The 25460-nt window shown below is 40.2% G+C and overlaps 1 protein-coding gene and 1 long non-coding RNA gene across 9 annotated transcripts in view; one reads left to right on the top strand and one right to left on the bottom strand.

The window, feature by feature from the left end:
• Window positions 1-663: 663 nt before the first annotated feature.
• On the bottom strand, window positions 664-5860 carry LOC108436882. Its single transcript, XR_001858562.1, has 3 exons — window positions 5628-5860; window positions 2101-2148; window positions 664-736 (listed from the first exon to the last, which is right to left on the bottom strand). It is a non-coding gene; the product is annotated as an uncharacterized LOC108436882 (long non-coding RNA).
• A 1179-nt stretch (window positions 5861-7039) lies between these two features.
• arhgef11 (Rho guanine nucleotide exchange factor (GEF) 11) overlaps window positions 7040-25460 on the top strand; it is a 40207-nt gene continuing 21786 nt past the window's right edge. For 6 of the 8 annotated variants that reach the window (XR_005131530.1, XM_017713582.2, XM_037545440.1 and 3 more), the window contains exons 1-18: window positions 7040-8632; window positions 14244-14258; window positions 16534-16625; window positions 17561-17659; window positions 18132-18181; window positions 18280-18337; window positions 18480-18679; window positions 18960-19031; window positions 19150-19257; window positions 19356-19398; window positions 19581-19618; window positions 21052-21141; window positions 21545-21613; window positions 21762-21866; window positions 22100-22198; window positions 24107-24149; window positions 24352-24448; window positions 24653-24775. Coding sequence is in view for 7 of the 8 variants with exons in the window: in XM_017713582.2 (XP_017569071.1) it covers window positions 8598-8632; window positions 14244-14258; window positions 16534-16625; window positions 17561-17659; window positions 18132-18181; window positions 18280-18337; window positions 18480-18679; window positions 18960-19031; window positions 19150-19257; window positions 19356-19398; window positions 19581-19618; window positions 21052-21141; window positions 21545-21613; window positions 21762-21866; window positions 22100-22198; window positions 24107-24149; window positions 24352-24448; window positions 24653-24775 (1436 nt within the window). In the remaining variant the exon portion in view is untranslated. The remainder of the gene's footprint in view (window positions 8633-14243; window positions 14259-16533; window positions 16626-17560; window positions 17660-18131; window positions 18182-18279; window positions 18338-18479; window positions 18680-18959; window positions 19032-19149; window positions 19258-19355; window positions 19399-19580; window positions 19619-21051; window positions 21142-21544; window positions 21614-21761; window positions 21867-22099; window positions 22199-24106; window positions 24150-24351; window positions 24449-24652; window positions 24776-25460) is intronic. The other 2 variants (XM_017713583.2, XM_017713584.2) reach the window with 1 other exon arrangement.

Consider the following 25460-nt stretch of genomic DNA (forward strand, 5'->3'; position numbering starts at 1 on the left):
TGCCAGACAGCGAGTCTCCATGGGCTGCAGTGTTAAACGCCATGCGTATGAACAGCAGGCAGCCACACATGTACCACAGCAGGTAGGAGGACTGCAGTACCATCATGGGCATGATGGGTAATATATGACAAGCTTGTGAGAGAACATGCTGATATGCCAGACTCCACTAATCAGTTTGATTAGATCAAGGCTGATGAACAGGATGTGTGCTGCAGGGCAGTCAGGCCAACATGCTTTCCACACACACCCACACCCAGCGCTGCTGGAGTTTTTAAACATCTCCGTGTCACTGCTGGACTGAGAATAGTCCACCAACCGTCCTGTGACCCCTGATGAAGGAGGATGACAAATACAAACTGTGCAGCAGGAGATGAGCTGTCGTCTCTGACTTTACATCTACAAGGTGGACCTGCTGTGTCTGATCCACTCGTACCAGCACAACACACACTGACACACCACCACCACGTCAGTGTCACTTCAGTGCTGAGATCCACCACCCCAATAGTACCTGCTCTGTGGTGGTCCTGTCGGGGTCCTGATCATTGAAGAACAGGGTAAAAGGGGGCTAACAAAGTATCAGAGAAACAGATGGACTACAGTCTGTGATTGTAGAACTACCTATATAGTAAGTGGAGTTGACAAAATGGACAAAGAACGTAGACACAAGGTTTACTTGATGAAGTGACCAGATGGTGTTTATGATGGAGCTCAACTTGGCCTAGATGCCCCATGCTATCTTCATTCATAAAAAAGGCAAACCAAATGAAATACATTTTAAAAATGATAAATACAATATTGAATCAAACTCAAAAACAATGAATATTAAATGATAAAGTGATAGAAGTGATTCATAAAAGCTCTATTTACACAAGAAGGCATCAATCACAGATTTCATCAAAGATTCCAACACAGTATGGAACAGATGGGCTTCAGGCTGCTGTGCTAATAGACTGCTCATCACATTTGGAATAAATATTATTGCTTTAGGGGTTATTTTGAGAACGAGCATTCAAATTTGAATTATCGTGTGAATACTGAATCGTGAACACAGCGTTGTGAGTCATGTGCTGAGTCAGTCACTACACAGGCAAGTCTAACTGAGATTAACTGACAGCTTGAAGTAGCCTGAGGCAAATGTGTGAGGGCTGAGTCTGTAGTGCTAAACTGGTGGGCTATGAGTTTCAGTGCTTTTTAGCGACATTAGCCCTGTAGCTCCAGTGCTATATTTTAGCACATTTTAGCTGACTGATCAAATTTGCAGTGAGGAGGAAGTTGTGAAAATGACATTTTTAATGGAATCATTACTTTAACACGTGTTGCTATCTTGCAATTTTATATCTTCCCACATGAGGGAGACAACCTGTTTGTCCTGTGTTAAACTTTTTACCCTTTGCACCGTTTGGGTGGAAATGCAAAGCCTTTACTATTCTTTCTGTTCTCAGAGTGTGCTGCATGATCTACTTAGATACTACTACTTATACACAGCCTATTGCTGTAAATGTGGTGCACTGTGGGAGAAACAGGTCCAGCTTTTTGTAAAAAATGTTATTGTTATATATATATATATATATATATATTTCAAACCTCCACTACGGCACCCTACACTACACCAAGAATCCTACAAATTGCTCTGAATAGGACTGTCAATCAAATATAATTGATAAAGCTGTTATTTGTAAATATGGTTGGGAGGCTAACTTTAAAATGGCTGATTACCTGTAAAGCGTCATTTGTAACATAATCCATGGATTACCGGATTAAAGTGATGTAATCCGATTACTTACTTTCTCCTGCATTTCTTCTATTTTTAAAATCGAAGATAATAAATATCTAGTTGAGATTCAAGCTTTGGTTGGAAACAAAAGGCTTAAAGAAAATGACCTAATTAGGATTTTTTCTTTGTGGTATGCCAGATTAACCACTAACATATTTAGATTCTGAGGTTTGACTTAACCAATCATGTTCTGATTTCCAAAGGGTGGGTATGATTTTAGGTTACCCCAGCGTATCACTAGGACTGCAATTCACCTTTCCTCCATCGACACCAAGGTGACTTATTGTGACAGAAATTTCACTGTATTAATCTAAACTCCCACTTACCTGAGGTCCAGGGGGTTTCAGGTGAGGTGGGAGCCAGGTCGCTGGTACCTGTAAAGAGAAAAATATCAATGTGAAATATAGCTAGCCTAGTAATACTGTATCCAAGTTGCTTGTGCACATGTGTATATGAAGAAAATGGCCATGTATGTGTGTTTTCTATGTTCTCTTGTCACCTCTAGACTTTGAACAATGGTATGAGTTAATGTGGGAGGGGCTTTCAGGCTAAGAGGGAAGGGGCACAAAGGAGGAGGTTAGGTATGTTTGGGGAAGGTCTGTGCAGCTTTGCAGCCTCAGATTTAATAGAGCAGAATTGCTTTAGTTCTGTTCGAGACAAATGGCTGCCGGATGCTGAGCGCGGGGTCAGCAGAGCCCTCTGATTACAGCTTTAGTTTTTTCATTTTTCTATAACGAGCATAAATATTTTTGTGTGGAAAAACACAATCAACTTCCGAGCACTGTGGAAAATCCTGGCGTCCAAGTGTGTTGAATGAGGAGCCTCCAGACCACAACACCAGCAAAGTGGTGACCACACATCACAGTGGGACTGATTTTGTGAGGGGGAAAAAAAAAAAAAAAAAAGTCCCTCAGGACCTGAAAGAGTATAAATAAATGGTAGCCTGACCAGAGTGGATGCAATCTTTGGCCTGACCAATGCATTTCAGACAGATGACAGCAGCAGTAGTTTAAAGCCAGGACTCTGAATCAGTACAAAGTAAAACAAATGGTTACATTTTATAAACACCAGGCAAAAATGTTCATGTGAAATGCAATTAGCTTAGCACTGTCAAGAATACACTGTAAAAATCTCATAATGTGGTAGCAAGAAATTAGCATGAAATTAATCACCACATCCATTTTATTCTATTTTGCCTATATTATAAATACACAGCAGCATGCAGGCCAAAAATCATTTCATACAGGCCAATCGTTCTATCAGCACTGGGAACTTCACAGAGTACACAAAGTAAAGACAAAAGTTTGTTAACTTCAAAAAATAATAATAAAATTTCAGACAATGGCTTCAAAAATAGGTTTGCACTTCAAAATATCCAACTCCACTATTACCAGACCAAAGCACGCCTTCAAATCCACAGAAAACTATTCAGAACCACAGAATCTGGATTTGCACTGGTCCTGGTCTCCTAACCTAAACCCCACTGAAAACCTAAGCTAAACAGGACACTACACAAGAGAGGACACAAAGATCTGGAGAGATTTTCAGAATCAGAATACTTTATGGATCCCAGAGGGAAATTGCAGTTATTACAGTTGCAATCATTTATGTAAAAGAATAAACACTAAATTTAAGACAAAAAAGAGAAATTTGCAATATGTATACATTTAAATTCTTACAAATACAGTAAAGTGGCAGCAGCTGTGATAATAAATATGAAACATACTATATAAAGCAACTCAAATTATTACACCTCTGAGTTATTGTACACTGAGGGTGGAGTTATAGAGTTTGATGGCCACAGGTAAGAATGACTTCCTGTGGCGCTCTGTGGTCATTTCGGTACGATGAGTCTTGCACTGAATGAGCTCCTGTGTCTCATCACCGTGTCGTAGAGTGGGTGGGAGCCATTGTTCATAATGGCCTGCAGCTTAGACAGCGTCCTCCTCTCCGACACGGCCGTCAGCAAGTCCAGCTCCACACCCACAACATCACCGGCCTTGCGGATCAGTTTGTTGAGTCTGTTGGCATCTGCCACCCTCAGCCTGCTTCCCCAGCATGCAACAGCATAGAGGATAGCACTCGCCACCACAGACTCATAGAAGATCCTGAGCATAGTCCGGCAGATGTTGAAGGACTCCCAGATATTTGTAATATTCCACAGTGTCCACACTGACCCCACTGATGGACACAGGGTTCACTGGTGCCTTGTCCCCCCTCAGGTCCACCACCATTTCCTTTGTCTTTGTCACATTGAGCTGCAGGTTGTTCCGCTCGCACCATGCGACAAAGTCCTTCACCGTCGCCCTGTACTCATCCTCTTCACCCTTGCTGATACATCCAACTATTGCAAAGTCATCAGAAAACTTCTGAAGGTGGCAAGTCTCTGTGCAGTAGCTGAAGTCTGTGGTGTAGAGGAAAGGAGAGAGGACAGTGGAACTCAAATGTTGCTGACCACTCTGCCCGACACACAGTGCAGCAGGCGTACATACTGTGGTCTGCCAGTCAGATAGTCAACAATCCAGGACATGAGGGGGGCATCTACTTGCATCAGAGCTGGCCGAATGATATTAAATGCACTAGAGAAGTCAAAAAACATGACCCTCACAGTGCTGGTTGGCTTATCCAGCTTATTTTGTATAGAGGAATGGTCTGAGACCCATTTATATGTGCTCTTCCAGCTCATCTTGCATTATGAGAGATGGCCCAAGTGCTGTCAGCACCGTCAGCAAAGGGAGAGTGCACGAAGTACTACAATGAGGTACTACAATGGGGTTAAACACCTCTGCCCTCGACACTGAGGTTCAAACCTCCACTACGGCACCCTACACTACACCAAGAATCCTACAAGTTGCTCTGAATAGGATTGTCAATCAAATATAATTGATAAATATTGGATGTTAAGAGGAAAAATCAAATATCAAAGTCATCCAAGTTCAGACATAGTGTAGACCACTCTAAATACTAAAAACATTTATATAACTATTTAAAAAAATATTCTTACAAGGTACTAATTGCTTTTTTGAAACTGTAATGGGACTGTTACATGTTGGAAAAAGAAACCCCACAATTCATTACTGTACTTCTATGTTACTCTGAACCTGCATGTTCTGTAAGTATCTGCCAATATGGTGAAACAGTCTCACTTAAACTTAAAACACTTTAAAATGTTTTAAAATATTTTAAATAATCTCATTCTTACAACATCAAAAATATTAGATTTATTTAGCAGACATCATAACTTTTTCCTGCCAAGACGATAATTTTTGTATTGTAGAGATTGTGGCGCCACACAGGAACCCAGAGCCTCAGCTAAACTATAAATGTGCATCCAGGCCCCCATTCCTGCCTTTTACCTTGAGACCCTGAATCACTAAATCCACCCCTGATGTTAACCATTTGGTGTAGCCATTCTGTAACTGATCTGGATATATGGTTTCGCACGCTGTTTATGTTGAAAGGTGTAATTTCTAGCAGACACCTGAAGGTTTTGCACCAAAAGCAGCTGGTATTTGAATCTATTCATGATCCCCTCCACACTGATTAAAGCCGGTTCTGGCTGAAGACAAGTAACCCGAAACATGATGCTGCCGCCACCATACTTCACTGCAAGTATGGCGTTCTTTTGGTGCTACTTTTGCTCTAAACATACCTTTTGGAATTATGGCCATAAAGCTTGGTCTCATCAAACTATAACATTTTTCCACATGACCCTGGGAGACTGAATGTATATTTGTACTACATTTAGCAGATGTGCATGAAAAAGGCTTCTGCTCTTGCTGCCCTACATCATAGCCCAGGCGTATGAAGAACATGGGAGAGCTTGTCACACGTAGTGACAACCAGTACTTACTAGAAATTCCTATAGCTCCAAAGTCAGCCTCTTGGCAGCAGGGCTGACCAGTTTTGTCCTGGTCTTCTCATCAGTTTTGGAAGGACATCCTGTTCTTGGCAATGTCACCATTGTGCCACATTTTCTTCACTTGTTGATCACTTCATTGTTCTTCATTTGGAAATTCTTTTGTAACCCCCTCCTGACTAACACCTCTCAACAAAGAGAGCCCCATTATGCTTTGTAAATGGCTCTTGCAGTAGGACACAACCGAGAAGGTGTCAGGAAAAGTCTATAGGAACAGCTGAACTTTATTTGGGGACAATCAGTCACTTTAATTGAAGGCAGGTGTGCACTATTTAATGAGTTTGAATGTGATGGGCACATCCCCAGTTACAGGGTGTGCACAATTATGCAGCCAGTTTATGGTAAATTTATTCATTTATTCATTTACTTACTTACTTACTTATTACCCTGACATGCTGCTGCTGAATTGTTCCTTTAATTTGTAGGTTGCCGTTTCACATTAAGGGTACAAACAGTTTTGACATGATTTTTTTTTTTTTAAAGTTTTAAAAAAACTTAAAACTTTAAGTTAAAAAGAAATGAAACTGAGCTGAGAAAGAGTCCTGAAAGAGTGATGCTGGTAGGGAAATAAACATTCACTATTGAAGGTGCTCTATGGCCACGGGTTCAAAATCTAGAGAAAAGGTGTAAAACCCTGGCGCTAAATAAAAACCTGTATTATAACATGAACATGGACAAAATAAGCCATTATGCAACCTAGCTGAAACAGGTTGAGAGTTTGTTGTCCAAAGTAAAGCTGAAATAAATGTTTTTATTTACTGACGAGTGCCACGGGTTTACACCTGTTTTTCTTTTCTTTTTTTTTTTGGTCATGATTTATCTAGGTTTCATATATTCTTACATCACAGGAACCTGTCATTTTACAAAGGTGTGTAGATTTTACATATTCCCTGTAAACACAGAGTCCAGATGTCAACAAAAGTTACAAATATACTAATAATATAATATAACTAAGCAAAACAGTCCAACATAGTGGATATTCAATTTAACATAGCAAAGAAGACGAAGGAGAGTGTTTATAATAGAATAGAATAGAATTCATAACCGAGCAAAACAGTTAAACGTAGAGAAAAAGAAGAAGAGGAAGAAGAGAAGTGTTAATAATAATAATAACAAAAACTGCTTGAGATTCAAAATAAGTAAGTTTTGAGTTGTAGCTGTTTTTTAAAACCACCAACTAGACAACAGAGGCTTTTTGATGGGTCTAAGCAGACAAAGACAAAAGCACTGAATCCAAAAAAGCACATATGCTGTGTTGTGGTCCAAAAATCTCAGTATCTGATTGCCATAAAATCAGACCTAACTGCTTTTGAGCGTCTGTGTAGCTGTTGCTGCCGATAGATGGGGAGCTTGAGTATGTTTGCTTCCCCAGGCACTGACCAAACACAAACCCAGGGCTGGTAGTGCTGCAGGTTGTGGTGGTATGCTTTCGAAATCAGGCAGGCGAACGACCAAGCGAAAGCGCACCGTCTCCACTTCTGCAGTAATGCAGCAGCAGCAAGGCACATAACACAGTTACTGAAGAGGACACGAGGAGATCTGCAGCCCGGTGACAGAGGAGGTGGATGCACAGGACAATGGCATCTGAGCTGATATGGACCACTCTGAAGATCAGATGAAGACGCTTGCTGACTATCGCAATCTGAAGAGCTGCACCAGCGATTGCATCACTTGATAAAAGCTTTTTTTATTTCTATTTATTTATTTTCATATTATTTTGCGAGTGCTGGTCTGTACCCCTGTCGCGTTACTGCCCCTTCCAGCTTTGCTGACCAACGTTAACGAAAGCCTGCTCTTCTGCTGCATGGGCCCTTCTGCCGCTGTGTGGACCGTCACGTAGACGATGGAGGAGCGCTTACGAGCGGCCGTCGTTTCTACGCGATAGCGGGGATTCTGTGTGGCCTGCGAAACTGGGAGAACACCGTGAGCTAAGCTAAGCTGCCGTTGCGGTGAAAGAAATAAGGCGGGGTGCATTTCGTTTGTCAGCTAAAGGCAGTTAACTACATATCTAGGTGGTGAAGTTTTAAAATTAGTAGCCACGTAACTGCATTTACTTTATATTATTAGCCACATAGCCTGGAGCAGTGGCTAGCTAACCTAGCTAACACTACCAGCCAGCCAGACTGCTTGCTTGTTCTGTTTTGAAGCCCAAAGTAACGCCTAACCTAACTAGCTAGAGTATTTTTTTACACTACGGGGAGACTTGCTTTGGGAGGACAGTTTGTGTGGTGGATGCACTTTATTTAACGTATCACTGTGTTATAGATATATCTACATTTTTCGCTTGTCAGCAGCTGCTGCAGGACGAAGGAGGGTCGTTTGGCCAGCCCTAGCTAAGGTCCTGTGACATTTGTCGAGGGTATCTACTCTAAAACTGCTCATACAAGTCTCAGACTTATACGTGTGCTAGTATAAGTCATGACCAGTTGACTGTGGAGCGCAGTCTTTCATAGCTATGACCGTTCTGTGGTTAAAAAGTGTTTCAGGCTTGTTGACGTTTCCATAATAAGTCCAAAACGAGGGGCAAGATTCGTGACACTGCCATTTCTGGACAAGAACAGCCCTGAAGCCTGCTGTACATCTAGTCAAAGCCACTGAATTTAAAGCAGAAAGGAAATCTTGTGTTGTGTGTTATACCACCAGTACGGTATTAAAGTGACTGGGCAGCACCATACTGTCCAGCTCTCCAGGCCTGGACCTCCCAGCTCAGTGCATCACATGAGAAGATGAGTGGTAGGACCACTGCTTTGTTTCAAATGAAAGGGTTCCAGCAAAAGAATATCTGCTGTTGAATGAACCAAGAGACAGAAAAGCTGAGACGGACCCTTCGCTTAAGGAGATGACCAAACATTGATCATATTTTGCTACACAGACGAGTGGACAAGCTACGGACACTGTGCAGCCATGAGTGTTCGACCTCCGACCTCTACTCTGGACAGGTATGTGGCTGATCCACCTCTGAATGAGTCATGGCCGTTCACCAGGCCAAGATGTCCACAGCTGTTGTTCTGGGGCGGGTCATAGCACTACCCCTGGTTGGTTTGTTTGTTTGTTTGTTTTTGCACTACACACACACATACACCAACTCAAAAACCTCATTATTGTTCAATAGCTTTGCCAAAGCAGTGGGAATACTATATCCAATACAGAGTCTTTTAGAATTGCTGTTGGGACAGTTCTATTCTAAGCATTACAACCAGGGCTAGATCATGACTGTCCACTTAGTTGACTGGAGGTAGAGCTGCACAATACGATTTAAAAAAAAAAACATTATTGCCAGTATGTTGTTGCAGGTTGCTTATTGCAATACTGATGCACCATGTATCAGTAATGCACAAATGAATCAGTGATTTGATAAGGATCATTTTTTGCTGGATTTTTTATTTTATGGAGACCTTGATTTATCACAACACTCATAGAAACACTAGTCTGGAACTGTAATTGGTCAGACATTGGTTAGAGGGCTCATTTACATCTGCTAAGATATAAAAATTGCAATGGCCAGGATTGATTACCTCGTCTTCAACGCCTGGAATTCCACAAAGACAGGTGATGGGAAATTTTAACTTTTTAAACTTCTTGTAAACCTGATCGAATCCAGTGGTCCCACCGATAAGACCTCCCGGAGAGTTTACCCCTCCAACCCCACTTAGCAAGCAGCATTAGCTTTATCTAAGATGTGTGCTTTTCTTGCTTTAAAAGGATATTGGATCCCATTTACACCAGGCATTAACTTACGTCTTGGGGGATCCAATCATAACTGGACAGAGCTAAAAACTGGGATGAAATAGGGTCCCATGCATCTTGGAGACACGTTTTAATCCAGTCACACCACTTTGGGAGGAATTCTGAAGTGTCCCTGTGTGGTCCCAACAGTAATGAAGGTCCATTTGATCAACCATTTGATCACAGCAGAACCGAAAGCATCTGCTTTGCAAAATTTCTTTGCTCGTTTTTTCTTGTTTTGTTTGTAAGTTCCATTAGCAATTCACACAGTCTAACCGTGTGTAGCAGGCTGTACATGTACACAAAAACGATCACGTCACAAAAATGCATGGAAATGTCAGTGTATATGTCTTTATGTCCCACTGTCCACTTGTGATCATGTAATTTAAGATAGATGTTAATATCAAGTGTAAACAGGGCCTTAATCAGAATGAAGTTATTGTTTAGTTGTCATAGAGTTAGGCCTACCAATCACTGGTAGATATAACACTATTTGGCCAGTTCGTTACATCAGCAGTTCCGTTACCTATCACTGATTACAAAATGGATTCAAAGATCTCTGGTTTAGAGGTACACTATATTTCCAAAAGTATTCGGTCGTCTGCCTTCACACGCATGTGAACTTGAATGACATCCCATTCTTAATCCATAGGGTTTGATATGATGTTGGCCCACCATTTTCAGCTATAACAGCTTCATCTCTTCTGGGAAGGCTTTCCACAAGGTTTAGGAATGTGTTTTTGGGAATCTTTGACCATTCTTCCAGAAGAACATTTGTGAAGTCAGACACTGATGTTGGACGAGAAGGCCTGGCTCGTAGTCTCCACTCTAATTCATCCCAAAGGTGTTCTGTCGGGTTGAGGACTGGCCTGCACAGAGTCCTGACAAGTTCTTTCACACCAAACTCTTTCATCCATGTCTTTATGGACCTTGCTTTGTGCACTGGTGCGCAGTCATGTTGGAACAGGAATGGGCCATACCCAAACTGTTCCCACAAAGTTGGCAGCATGAAATTGTGCAATATCTTTTGGTCTGCTGAAGCATTAGGAGTTCCTTTTACTGGATCTAAGGGGCCGAGCCCAACTCCTGAAAAACAACCCCACGCCATAATCCCCCCTCCACCAAACTTTACACTTGGCACAATGCAGTCAGACAAGTACCGTTCTCTTGGCAACCACCAAACCCAGACTTGTCCATCGGATTACCAGACCGAGAAGCGTGATTTGTCACTCCAGAAAACAGGTCTCCACATCTCCACTGCTCTAGAGTCCAGTGGCGGCGCTTTACACCACTGCATTCGGTGCTTTGCGTTGCGTTTGTTGATGTAAGGCTTGGAGGCAGCTGCTCAGCCATGGAAACCCATTCCATGAAGCTCTCTACACAATGTTCTTGAGCTAATTTGAAGGCCACGTGAAGTTTGGAGGTCTGTAGGGATTGACTCTGCAGAAAGTTTGCAACCTCTGCACACTATGCGCCTCAGCATCCGCTGACCCTGCTCTGTCATTTTACTTGGCCTACCACTTCGTGGCTGAGTTGCTGTCGTTCCCAATCGCTTCTACTCTGTTATAATACCACTGACGGATGACTGTGGAATATTTAGTAGCGAGGAAATTTCACAACTGGACTTGTTGCACAGGTGGCGTCTGATCACGGTACCACGCTGGAATTCACTGATCTCCTGAGGGCGACCCATTCTTTCACTAATGTTTGTAGAAGCAGTCTGCAGGCCTAGGTGCCTGGTTTTATAAACCTGTGGCCATGGAAGTGATTGGAACACCTGAACTCAGTTATTTGGATAGGTGACTGAATACTTTAGCAATATAGTGCAAGATGGATTCATCTGGTCTCGTCAATCAGAGGGATACAATGTCTTCGCTTACAGTTTGAAACCTTTTTTGTTTTTTTTGTAATTTGCTAGAAAATGACAGACATCCTTCAATAAGGACAGATTTCACAGCAGTGGCTGTGTGAATGAATGTGGCTACTCACTGCAGGTAAATGTGACCCAAATCAGATTTTTTGTGTGGTCCATTCACGTTATTTTTTTAATGTGCAGAAGAAGACTAATCTATCCATCATGCTTATCCAGCAAACACAGCTGTCTTCTGCCTTTCCTTATGCTTTATAGACTTCTTTCATGTGATGTCAAAATGAGCTGTGTGAACTGATGCAGTGAACTTGGACAGGCAGTAGATGACCAAGTTTACAGAAAATAGTAAGAATTTGGCGTTTAGTGAGGAAGAGAGGAAGCTCAGTTTCTTTTTATTAGCCATAAAGAAGTATCCTAGCTGGGGATGTAAACTCACAATGATTAATACTGGAAAAAAGAGGCTTCTGTTTAAATCTCCTGCTTCTTTTTTTCCTCAAAATATCCGTGAAGTAAACGTATAGCTGTTAGTTTTCTTCCATCAGAAAGCAACACGCATATTAATTTGTACTGGCAGTAGGGCCTACTTGTTTTGCTCATCCTCTGAAATAAAAGACATGAAGATTGAGTTGGATTTTGATAAGTCGTGTGAATTTCAATTTGGCTGTTCAGACAGAGGCTGCATGCCTCGTATCAGGCATGTATTGGATACATACTGGATTTCTGTGTTCTAGGCATTGAAACGGTTGGGGTTTACTGTGTTTTTCAGTGTTCACGTTATCACAGCAAGCTAAATTTGTGTCGCTTATGAAGACAGTCAGATCAGATTTGGGCCACTTTCGCCTGCATTGTGAACAAAGCCTTTAAGATTCGCGATTAACAAGTGATATTGTTTGCAACCGTGCGTGATGGTCTACTTTCCCATTTCCTTTCTACATTTCCTTTGATCTCACATACCAGTGTTGGATAGTCAGACAATTTTTAAAAGATGCAGATTAGCAGGACAGGCATGTTCCACTGGGGTGAGACAGGTTTTTTCTGCATGTTTGAGTTCAAGGTTTTCTTGGTCTAGAAGAGCCTTTCTTTTAACAACAAAACATGACGTAACATTGTATGACCACCCATGACTTCATGCAACTGCAGATAGCCGTCTGTCAACTGCTGTTAATGCGAGCATAACAGGCCTGAGTAAAATAAAGCTGAGTGCAGTAAGTTAGTCTCAAAACTAAGCCCCCCCCCACCCAAGGTGTATAGTACACTCGATGTTAAGATACTGGTTTTTCCAGCTTCATGAACGTCTGCACTACTGTTTGTTTCCGTATTTGTAGACAGTCTGTCTTACAATAGTCTGTCTGTGTCCGAGAAGACCGCAGCGTCACACATGGGCATGAGTCAGACAGGAGCTGTGACGATAAAGTCTATCTTTATTTGGCAATCCACCAGAAGTTCCCCTCCATTCTTTCCTCACCAGTGGCCAAAGACCATGGTCCTCTGTGTTCGTCTCAGTATCTGTCTTTGTACTTGTATTTGTCTGTTTGCTTGTGTATGTGTCTTTATCTCTGCTTCTGTCTTGCATTCTGTCTGTCTCTCTTTCTTCTTCTTTTTTTTTTTATCTCTTTTGCATCCCGTGCACTCTTTTCACCTGTGTGTCTGCGTCTCGTTTGTGTCCTGTGACTGCAGGACAGCGGTTAAGAAACAGTCTCACCTGTCCAGGTAATGACAGCTCAGAAACTTTCATTCTGAATGTCCACCAGTTTGCAGATAAATGTTTGGCAGCTAAGACAACACTTAACAGTTTTGTGGACCTATAATGTCCATTAGAGCATCATGTTACCAAGGTTATAGGAGTTCTGAGCTTCATAGCCAGCTACAGTGTTGTTATCAAGCCAATTGAGTTTGATCGTACAAGTCTGGAGGTGATTAGCTTCTAAAGGCCCTGTCCCTCCACTATTGGCTGATGTGTGGTTATGTCAGAATAACGGACCATAATTTTTAATTAATTAATTAATTAATTAATTAATTAATTTATTTATTTATTTATTAAATATGGCATTTTTCTGCAAATAGTAGCGCCCATAAAGTTTCTATTTAGTTGACGAGTTTAGTGGGGGTGGGTGGGGGTGGGTGGGAGGGGTGTAACTTTTGCACAGCCCACTTTTATTTAGTTTTGTTCTTCCAGTGAACATGGTGGTGTGAGGGGAGGGGGGGGGGGGCAGTATTAGTATTTTATCATGATCGTGATAAATTATGATAATGCGTTTCTGAACAGATGGTGAATTTCATACATAAACCACACTGAACTGTGTTATTATAATGACAGCATCCTTAGTCCTGTTTAGTTGGATTTAGCGCAATGCAGGGTGTGAGAAATTAACTAGAGTTCATTGTATAATCAACAAATTCATGGTTTTTGATCTTTATTTATTTATTTATAACTGTAGCACTGCCTAGAATTTTTTTTGTCTGTTCTAACTTATCAACCTTATCTGTTCCACTTATCATGACGTGTTGTTTATCAAAAAACTTTTCATATCAAGTGTCAGTATACTGTATATACTGCCGTATGACCCACCCTGCTTGTGCATAAGTGTGTTCTCTATTGAATGTGTTAACTTATTTTCACTTAGATAAACAGCAACGTCTGCATACGACTGTACGTTGACATCTGTTCGGTGTCTGCTTTGATCTCATTAAAATCAGTGGTTAATTGTGCATTTTAACTGACACTAATGATTGTGTATGACAGTGTCCTTCTGAACTGTGATGTTGCTGCACTGTTCGTGTGGGTCATCTCATGACGGCAGATTTGATGGTCTTTCTGTCCTTTTCTTTCTCTGTGTCTGTCTCTTTCTTGCTTTCTCTCTGTCTCTGTATCTTTTCTTGCTTTCTCTGCTACACCTTCCATTTCTTTCTTTCTGTATTTCTTTCTTTCTTTTTCTATTCATGCTGTCTCTCAGTCCGTTTGCTGCTTGGTGAGTTGATTCATATTCTGCGTCTGTGCGTTGCTCTAAGGTGCAGGGGGTCACAGTCTGTTATTCATGTAGCTTCCAAAAATAACAGTAGATCAGCTCTGATTAAATGAGTTTAATTATAATATGTAAAAGTCTGTATTACTTAAAAAAATGGGATTCTATGAACTGGTTGGTTAAACAGAATTCGATTGAATACAAGTTTGTTGGCACAAGTGTTGGCAGTTTTTGATCAGTATTTTTTTGAATACCATTTCTGTCTCATATACTATTGAAGAACGCAGCTTGTTGAATACGTGATTTTAGTCACTCTAGTAGTGAGCAGTAAAACTCAGACTTTTTAACTTTTGTCCCTATTTTCTCATGCTAGCTTGCGTTAGGAGTATTTGTAGTATATTGTAGTATTCGTGAGCTTAGTAGATTCTAAAGTTGCTGGAAATTTGACACAGTAAACTCAATTAATCTCAATTATTTATTTATTTTTCTCCACTAGAAAGTCAGGTTCTGAATGCCTGAATGAAAGTACCAAGCAATGTAACAAAAAAAATTGTTCTCATTATCAAAGAGCTTAATGAGGATTAGTTATGAACATGCAATGAGAGGAATGTTATCTTTACACCGCTCTCGGAGCGCTTCATTTTTGTGGGTGAAGGCCAGACCAATAAATCTCTGCTGTAATGACAAGTGGAAATGAGATCCCACTAGTGTCTATAGACTGGTATGCTCATTATTCATACCACACTGCTCCAGTCATTTGCATCTTCTCCACAGTAAAGTCTCTGTTTCAGTATCTTTTAATGTGGCTTCCTAAACTTGTACTCACCATTTCCCGCTCACTGAATTCCCTGCGCCATGTTGAGAGTTGTGCCGTCCCTGTATTTGTAAAGTTTGTTAGATGACCTCTTAGAACTTTCTGGAACTTGCCCACAAATCATTGCAATCTAACAAAAATCCCATTTCTAACCACAAATAAAAGTTAGACAAAGTTTTATTATTATTAGTGTCATGAACGCTGGCACTTAGGCTCTGCCCATGCCCAGTGATGAAGTTACAGTATTATGGCTGCGTACTTGTACTAAGCTCTCCGTGTGTTTGCTCCAGTGACTGCTTCAGTGCAAGAGAGTATCTCACAATAATCAGACAAAAATGTGTTGCCATTATTGTTGTTGTTGTTGTTGTTGTTGTTGTTGTTGTTGTTGTTGTTGTTGTTGTTGTTGTTGTTGTTGTTGTTGTTGTTGTTGTTGTTGTTGTTGTTGTTGTTGTTGTTGTTGTTGTTGTTGTTGTTGTTGTTGTTGTTGTTGTTGTTAGTTATTTTTCTTAAATAAACACCCACCACCCGGACATGTTTTAATCATTTACTGCTGTTACTGTCAACACGTTACTGCAATAAGAGAGTGATGCTTTGCTGCTGTTGCAGCTTCATGTATTGTCACTGTATTCTGCTTGCAAAGCTACGGAGTATACAGCTATACAGCTAGCAGCATCAAAGCAAGACGTGCAAACTAAACAAAGCCATTTTCATGTATGTTACAACCAAATTTCTCACACAAAATATGCATTGCAGAGTTTGCGTAACAAGCCTGTTAGCTCATTGAGGTTAGTCTAGCTGAAGATAAGTGTATCCCTGTTGAAAACCTGGCTCCTGCTGCAAGTAGCCACATGTTACCCCTTCCAAGTACAGAGGAGAGGTTGGTGAAAGCACGTTAAAGCCAGTGCTGAAACGGATGGTAGATTTAATTTGCTCATGGAGGTTTTCCTAGAAAACTTGGTTCCACCAACCAGTTTGATGCACTGAAGCAAATATGTGTGATTCAGTGTGTTGGACTCTTGTCTTTCAGCTGATGCAGTTTAAACCTACATCATTTATTTCTGTCGATTTAAAAATATTTTAAGGAACATCCCTACCAGTTCCACAGGAAGCTGCTCCCGTGGGAAAAAGGCCATGTTTTGGAAACAGACTGATTGTTATTGAAATAACAGACCATTGTTTTTCCTGCTCCCTGCACCTTTAAACTGCCTGCGTTGACATCAAGCAATGAATGTCTCTGCATTTCTATCATTCTTCCCTGAATGCACTGCATATGCTTTTCCATGGCATCCCTTTTATGATTATCCCTCTCTCATATTGATTTTCCTCCAGCTTATCCTGTCACATGTCCTATGCCAGTTCATCCTCCTGTCCCTCACTCCTTTATCCTCATAGCTTATCAGTGCTGTTGCAGACGTGTTGCACTGCTTAATGTTAATATAACTGTGTCTTGTGTCTGTTATTGTCCAGGTTGAGCAGTTTGACAATAGGAGATTCAGAGCGCAAGTCTTCTGTTGGCCAGCAGAGGGAGTCTGCAGCAGAGCTTCCTGCTGAGGGTGCAGGTAACACAGTCCAGTCAAATACCGCACTCTTACCTAACACAGCTGTGTTTGTCACTGTTTGTACTGTATGTGTAGAAATGCTGAAGCTCATTCCCTTTCCATGGTAAAATGATGACTGTGTTTACATATATTTGCATGCATTTAGAAAAAAAGTGTTGTTGTAAATTTCTCAAATAAACATTGAAAACCAACCACTCAGACACATTAAGGTGCTTACTGATGTTATTTTCAGCTCAGTGTGATATTAGCAGTGTTTAGGATCTGTCAAATCAACTGACTTGCAAAATCAGTAAACTTGCACTCTTCTTTTGGGTAAGCTTGTCCATTTTACCCTCCACCAGAGAGTAGATCTCAGATTTCAGCAGATTCTGAGATTTATTTTCATGTTCCCCAGTGTTCTTTGACTTAAAGTCCTCATTATTATATTTCCAAGGGGTGTTTAAAATATGTATTTATGTAGTTAATCGGTTGATGTTCCTTTTGTATCGATTTTTATTATTTACATTCTGTTGTATACAAAAAGAGAGCAGTTAAATAAATAAAAGTGAAGCAATTAAAAAAAAAATCATGTGAATGATAATTTGCAGTTAATAATTGCAGTTTTGCAATATCAGTTATAACATTTTTAAATAAATATAGTAAATTTATTTATTTAATATATAAGTATATTGACCCAAATTTATTGGAATATTTCACGCCTTAGTACTGGGGACAATTTTCCCAGTAGTTTGGCACATTCAGTTCTGACTTACAGGGTTTTTTTTTTTTTTTTTTTTTTTTTTTTTTTATTTATTTATTTATTTATTTTTTTTAAACATTATATAAAGACAACAGTGAAATTTAAATTGAGTCTCTCTCTCTCTCTCTCTCTCTCTCTCTCTCTCTCTCTCTCTCTCTCTCTCTCTCTGCCACCCCCCCCCCCCAATCCCCTCCAGGTCTGGTGCAGAGATGCGTGGTTGTGCAGAGGGACACTCTGGGCTTCGGCTTCACTGTATGTGGAGAGAGGATCAAGCTCGTGCAGAATGTTCGTCCAGGTCTGCCTTATTTTAATGTTTTCCTGTTCTGTTTATTAGAGGAGTCAATATTTTGAAAGCACAGTAGGCTAAGCAGAAGCTAATATGTTAGCCCAGAGCTTATATACGTTTCTGATGAGCAGGGTCTGCCTTCATTGTGAGCATACTTGTTTAAATGTAGTTATCCCTCATGCAATGCATTCATAATTAAAATGATTACTTAATTTGCTGGAGTCTGTTGAGTGCACTGTTTGATACCTGTGTGTATTGAACTGAGCGACTCCTATTGAACGATGCATGATATGTTGTATTGTTACACCGTTAGTTTATTCATTTAGATTTATACCTCACTTCATACCCAGGGGCTTTAAATACAGTTACACTTCTGTGATGATCATCCCCTTTTATATGTTCTTTTCAGCTGTTGTTCTGAGTAATCACAGGGTCATTTTCTCTCTTTCTGTTTCTCTGTTTCATTTCTTATCTCTTGCAGGTGGAGCAGCAGTAAAGGCGGGGGTGCAGGAGGGAGACCGAATCATTAAGGTGCTTTTAGTCTAATGATACTACATGAGATGTTGTTTTTTTTGTTTGGTTCTTGAGGAACAGCGCTTCTTTACCTGATGTATCATCCACTATTACAGGTCAACGGCTCGTTGGTGTCGTCCATGTCTCATCAGGAAGTGGTGAAGATGATCAAATGTGAGTATGAATTTTGACTTAACACATGGAAAGATGTCCTATTCTGTTTTTCTTGCATCTACTGTTCTGTATATTTCTTCTGTTTGTAGCAATTATTTCTGTCTTTTTTTTTTTTTCTCCATGCCTGATACCTCATTCATAGCTGGGACCTATGTGGCACTGACGCTGCAGGGCCCGCCGCCTTCCGTAGCCTCTGTCCCCCTTCAGCGCCTTGCTTCAGACCTTTTGCCCAATCACAGGACATCTTTAGGAGGTGAAGCTCCACCTCCACCACCTCCACCCCTGCCGGCCACAGGAATAGGTACCCCTTCACAGAGAATCACCGGCCCCAAACCGTTACAGGTGTGCATTAGTGTCTCTTACTAAACTCTGTCTGTCTAGATATTACCTGAAGATGACTTTCTTCATCAGCGGCTCTGCGTAACTATGATAATTTCATATGCTTTTTGTAATTGAAAGAATCGTCAGGTTTACAAAGTTTCTCCTTTGCCCCAAATGCAGTTGATCATCCAAGATACATTAAAAGTCTGAAGTTTGCATCTTTACTTTTACCCTCACATCCTGCTTCAAAAACCTGTTTAGTTTAAGCATGCCAGGTTTTATCTGTCTGCTCATTTTGCAGGACCCAGAAGTCCAAAAACATGCCACACAGATCCTTAGAAAGATGCTGGAGCAAGAGGAGGCAGAGCTTCAGGTATCCTATGTCTTGGCTTCCCCATAAGGGCTTCTGCTCAATAATCACCTTCATACACTAGAACTGTATCATAGAAGTAAACCCTAAATAACGAATGATCGTATTGACTGATCCGAAGGGCTTGCTGGAGGAGCAGTCCAGAAACCCCTCTCCATCTTTAGAGGAGAGAATAGAAAGTGCCAAAAGACGAGCGAACCAAGTCAGAGTGAAAATTCAGCAAGATCTGGTAAGTGATGTTTCTCAGGCACTGAGTCATTGTTGTTTTGTTCATTGTTTTTACAGTGGTGCGTACTAAATACCTGTCTTGCTTTGTCCTTTTCACAGGATGGAACACGCTCTGAGACCAACTATATGATCGCTGGAGAAGGTGCGTATTTGCTCATATGTGTAGGTTGTTTTTGTTGCAGTGATTGTGTAAATCATTTTGCCATGATTGATCAGTATTTATCGCCCTACTAATGTTTCTGCACAGCTTTTTTTTTTCTTCTGCTCATGTCATTTGAAACCAGTTTATGTGTAGATACTCTTAACTGATGTTTGTTTTGGCAGGTCGATTATCTATAGATTCAGGGGAAGGGGAATTTGAGGTGAGTTATGTAAGAAGCTAAATCTTCATGGGGGGATGCTCAACCTACTTTATCTCACCAGCCCTCATCTGTGTCATATGTGTCTGGGAGTTCCACCTCCTCCTCTGTCTGTTATAATAAGATAGGCATCAACGAAAAAGATTATAATCGTTTTGGTGCAGTATGAAATGATGATACCATGCAGGTAGACCGTCATTAACTGTGAGCTTTAGACATGCTTGATTTAGCACCCTGTCTGCTTGTCGGGATTGGATATGGGTCAAAAAGCAGGCTTTACATTTTACGATTACTGGTTACATTTTTTTTCATCCATTATCAAGACTATAATTAACATAACTGTATTACAGTTTAGTGTGGAAATGTAGATAATCAAACTCACAATAAATTGCAAGGTATTGTCTGTAAAATGTAAAAGATAAATGGAGTACCTCTTCCTTCTGTTTGTACTTGGCACAGTAAAAAGAATAATTACAGATTCCTCTCATCCTTTCATATAAAACAAGTTGTAATGATGTGCAAGTCGTTTAAGTCCTATGTTTAATTGAAAAGAAAAGACTGCATATGAAATATTGAAATTGAGTTGTTTTTTTTTTTTCTTTTTTTAAACCTATATGCCTGCTTTGAATTTGATGTCAACACCGCATTTTAAAGAGGTTGGGGTGGGTGGGGGTGGGGGGGAGACTGGTAAAATTGTGTAATGCTGAGAAAACACCTGGTGGAACATTTCACAGCTTATTAGGTTCATTGGCAACAGGTCCATTATATGATTGGATCTAAAAAAATAAAAAAAGAGCATCTTAGAGAGGTTGAGGCTTTCAGAAGATGGGGGGGACAACAACTGTTTGGTTGCATTAGTCAGTGAACAAGGTACTAAAGAAGGTTTTTAAAATGGTTTAAAATGACTGTATACAGTTATACAGCTATAATCTGCTGTCAAACATTTTCCTGTGACTCTGGACAGCTCTCTAGCCTGCACACACTCATTCATTTCTAATGAATGTTACTGAGAACAAGCGTACTAGCAGTCCAGAGCAATCGAAAACTTATTTGGACTGCATCTGGAAGTGAAACGATACTATAGCCTTGAATTGCAAATCAAATTCTCCAGTGTGTATGGTGTGCAGAGCTGACTGGCAGCTGTTTGTTACTGGTATTTGGCCTGATAGACAGTTTAAGTGCGGAAGTGTGCAAGTTTGTAAACGTGTAGGTTCTTCAAATGGATTATCAGTCTCTAATTTAATTGTCAAATTTATTGAATTCTGTCAAGTGTAGTGTCAACCTTTTGGTGAATGAAAGAAAACAATGAAACTGGATCATTGTACACTGAAATGATCACATACAGAGGATATACAGTAGATCACAGCAGTTACTGTTTTTATTTCAGTATGTCGCCCAGCTCACCAGTGTGCCATTCCTCTTTCTCTGTGTTGCAGGCATGTGAGAGCCCCTTCTCCTCCCCTGTTTCGTCCTTCCGGACCCCTCAACACCGTAGACAAGGCTCCGACACACATACTGTCGATTCGGTGAGATAGAAACACAGACATGGAGGCATATTCCTTTTTTCTTGTTTGAAAGGGAACTGATGCCATAATTAATCCGTGTGAGGGTCCCCAGTGTTTGTGTGACAAATTTGCTGAGGGAGCGCTGCACTGCGGAATATCAGTGGGCATAGCAAATAACATTAACTTTCCCTTTCACTTCTGTAGACACTAAGGATAAAAACGCATGATCAACTAGAAAATCTGTTAATCTGTTTGTAGAGTAAAATATTACTCCATATTCCTGAATTGATTTCAAACTTGCCTGGAGAAACGAGATTCGTTTATACTGATTTGTCACCACAGTTTGCTGATCTTTTCCTGTACAAGCCTATCCAAACATACAGGAGCTCGTCCTTAATTTAGTTTTCTTATGGTCTGGTTCTAGGGAGGGAAGGCTCATATAATTGGCCCAGAGGAAGAGGAGGAAGATGATGACAGCTATACAATCAATGAAGTGAGTCATTTCTGCTACAGAATTATTATTTTTTTCTTTCCATTTGTTCTTTTTCCCCAGTAGGTTTTCTGTGTGTGTGTGTGTGTGTGTGTGTGTGTGTGTGTGTGTGTGTGTTGGTTTTCACCCTCTCTCTGTCTGTCCTTCTCAGATGGATGGTCCATTTCAGGACATTGAGCTGCTGAAAAGCCGTCCAGCGCATATGACTGTTTTTATGAGATACATTTTCAGTCAGCTGCTGGACCCTAACCCACTGGTCAGTGCCATCCTCTCTTTTCTGACAAGAGGAAAAAGGCGCTTTTATTTTCCACTTATCTTGATAGTGTATTGGTCAAACTGCATCAGAACTTTGAATACATGTTTGAAACTGGAATATTTTATGATCATTTCATTATTTATGAAACACTATCAGCATTGAAAAGGGAAAATGTTCCACTATGGGTAACGGACGTAATGATAGTGTGTGTGATGTCCTGCGTGTTTTTGTAGCTGTTCTACCTGTCTGTGGAGGCGTACCTGGGATCAAGCGCTAAAGAAGCTCGTGCTCTTGCTCCACAAATCTGCTCCTACTTCCTGGACTCTGATGCTGTAAGTCATCGAAGTTAACACGTTAACAACATCTACGTGGTCAGATAAACATAATCACAGTACATGGCCAAGTCAACAATATCACATACAACAAAGAATGCAGTATTTATGCAACGTATGTAACATATGGTCAGGGGGGTGTGATAACAAAAATATCACATCCCAATACTTAAAGGTGATTTCGTAATACTCGATACACATCAGTATTTTTGACACACAAACACCATGGACAGATGCTAGATTTCAGAATTACCACCAAAAACTCTTGGTACAGTGTACATTTTTATTCTTTTTAGTGTTTTCACCCACTGCACTAAATCCATTTGAGTTCTGTTTCTAAAAGCTATTTGTTTTCTGCAGTGCAACAGGAAGTTGGTCAGTGCTTCTAAAGCACTATTTCCATGATATTGTGCTCAGAAAACCATACAGTTTATCACAAAAACACAATTTATCACAACCATAAAATATCATATTGCCCATCCAAAGCCAAGAGTGTTTGATACTGTGATATTCCGTGGTGATCAGCTTTTATCCTGAATGGGATTGTATAGGGATCCTAGCTACCTAATGTAAAGCAGGGCTTTAGTGAACTGAAGTCTGACATTGTTTAGATTTTTTTGGTAGGTTGCTGCTCTTTTCGTGCTCTGTCAGCCTTTAATACACTCTTAAAAAAGATGGTTCTTCAGGGGTTTTTTGGTAAAGACAAATGGTTCCATATGGAACCGTGAACACTCAAGGAACCATTTGCATGGTTCTTTAGGTTGATGGAGAATGTGTTACATGTGTTTTTGAAGAGGTTTCTTTATACTAATGTCTACACACTTATGGTTCTTAAAAGGTCCATTAGTACAGAAAAGGATTCTGTAGAACTACACACAAAACTATAGAACACTATACTACACTATAGAACACACAAAAAACCCTTTCCATCATGAAATGGTTCCTAAGATTGATGGAGCATGTGCAGTGTATTGTTCTGTGTTGAACCTTTTTGAAATGGGTTCTTATCACAAGGTTAACATAGTGACCATAGTAGAACTGCTTTGGGTGCTATATAGAACCCTTTTCAAAAACATTCTTTCTAGAACCTTCTACAGCACATTCTCTATCAGTATGAGGAATCCTTTCACAATGCAAAGGAAATCTTTCACAGTGAAAGGTTTTCTTTGAGTGTCCGTTTCTGCATAGAACTGTTGTCTTTTCTAAAGAACTGTTAAAGTACCGTCTTTTTTTTAAGTGTAACAATTTTTGATGCTATTTAGAACCCTCTTCAATATGGGTTTGAATAGAACCATATACAACACATTCATGGTTCAATGGTGAACTATTTGTCTTTAATAAGAACCACCTTTTAAGATTGTTCAAATACAGCTAACAGTATGAAAAGTAGGCGAAGTTATAGCTGAAAGCCAGTCTCAAGTATTGAAGTAATGCTCCACATATAAACTTCATATGTCAGCAGTTATAAACGGTACTTAAATCACAGGACTAAACAAACTATCAGATGTACAAGAAGGCATTTTCCTAGAGTTTACATCAGTTCTTCACAGTGAACAAATATGAGGAGAGCAAGCTTGAGGTAGTGTCAGGTCTTAAGAAACCTTATCTGTTACAGTATGATTCAAACTCGCACTCAAAACATTGGCCATCTACCTAAAGCAACAACACTAAAATAACCACATTACATGCACAGCTGCATGTGCAAATAAGCGCCTTCATACACAAAAACAGCAGCTTACTCATGTGAGACCATTACACTGCATGAAAACAATGATGCTGTGTCTAATCTCTGCACCCTCGAATCAAAATGAAGTATGACACGGCTCCTGTAACAGTCACCTCACTGAAACATCACAGCGCTCACTGTTCGCTGATGCGTTTTTGACTCTTACTTTTCACTCTTCTCAGCCTCTGAAGATTAAAGTCAGAGATGAGTATCTGTCAGATATAGGTAAGCTCCTTTTTCTACGTTTGTCATGTTTCAGTGTTTTCTTTATCTGTGAAATGCTAAGAGTAGTACTCCGGCGAATTCAGACCTAATCTCTAAAGCAACTGCCTTAATTCCAAGACAAAAGCAGCAAAGCCTGTACTTTCAGCAGAGAGAGTCACTCTTTCATTCATTGTTAATGAATTCCTTCTTATTTTTTGTCTAGAGAGTCGTCTCCATGCTCAGGAGGACATCAGAGGTCCACTGTCCGAGCTTCAACAGCAGGTGCTTCCAGACATACAGGACCAAATACAGGACTACAGGTAAAGCTTTCATACGAATTAATATCAACGGGTTCAGCACTGAAAAAATCCGTTTCAATGCAAGTACAAACATGTTTAAGCCCGCTCCTCTGATTTATGTGGTGTAATTTTTTTTTTGTGTGTGTGTGTTTACATAGCTGATTGGGACTGATCTGTTTTTTTTGCTATTAATTACAGTGTACTGCTGTTTACATTGTATCACAGGAATAAGCAGATGATGGGGCTGGGCTCGCTGTTTGGGGAGAGTGATCTTCAGCAGTTAGATGGTGATCCAGCGAAAGAGAAACACGTAGTGGACAGACAGGTCACTGCACTGTGGGAGCTCCTGTAAGCTCATATTTTTGTTCTTTTAATACGTAATAAGAATTTTCTTTTTTTAGATCTGAGTTGGAAATTGAAGAGTGATCATGATTTACAGCTGGAAATATATATGAAGGGATTATTATAAATATTCTGTAGTTTTTTTGTTTTTTTTTATTCAATTTATGAGCTATACCCTGAGCAAAGAGAAAATCAAGTATCTTTTATTAAGTGTTTTTTTAACATACAACAAGTTCAATTTGGTTATAAAAAAAATCTTTTTAAGTGTCAGATGGTAAATGGTAATGACATTTGCTTAAGCTCCCTAACTAGCTGTTACACCCATTAGCACACAAACATACCATTTCAGTTTTATATTCTGGTGCACTTATTGGTCATGTAGTAGTTCTTGGTGACTTCCTCACCTCTGATGCTGCATTTACACGCCACTGTACGATATTTGCATTCATGGACGCAGACAGACAGATAAGGATTTAGTTTGATTATAACTTGCTGTCAACATTAGTCATTTCGGGTTTGGACTGTTTTCCTGTTCAAATTTTATATTTTAGAGGTAAACAGTTGTTTACATTAATTAGCTTTCGCAGCTGATGTTCCATGTTGTGTGGAAATCTTTAAAAAGAAGAGCTAATATTTTATACTTTGAGCTGCAGGCACAAGTCACGCAAACACCAGCTACCTCCTTATTGGA

Source organism: Pygocentrus nattereri, chromosome 2 (assembly GCF_015220715.1).
Source record: "Pygocentrus nattereri isolate fPygNat1 chromosome 2, fPygNat1.pri, whole genome shotgun sequence".
Lineage (NCBI taxonomy): Eukaryota > Metazoa > Chordata > Actinopteri > Characiformes > Serrasalmidae > Pygocentrus > Pygocentrus nattereri.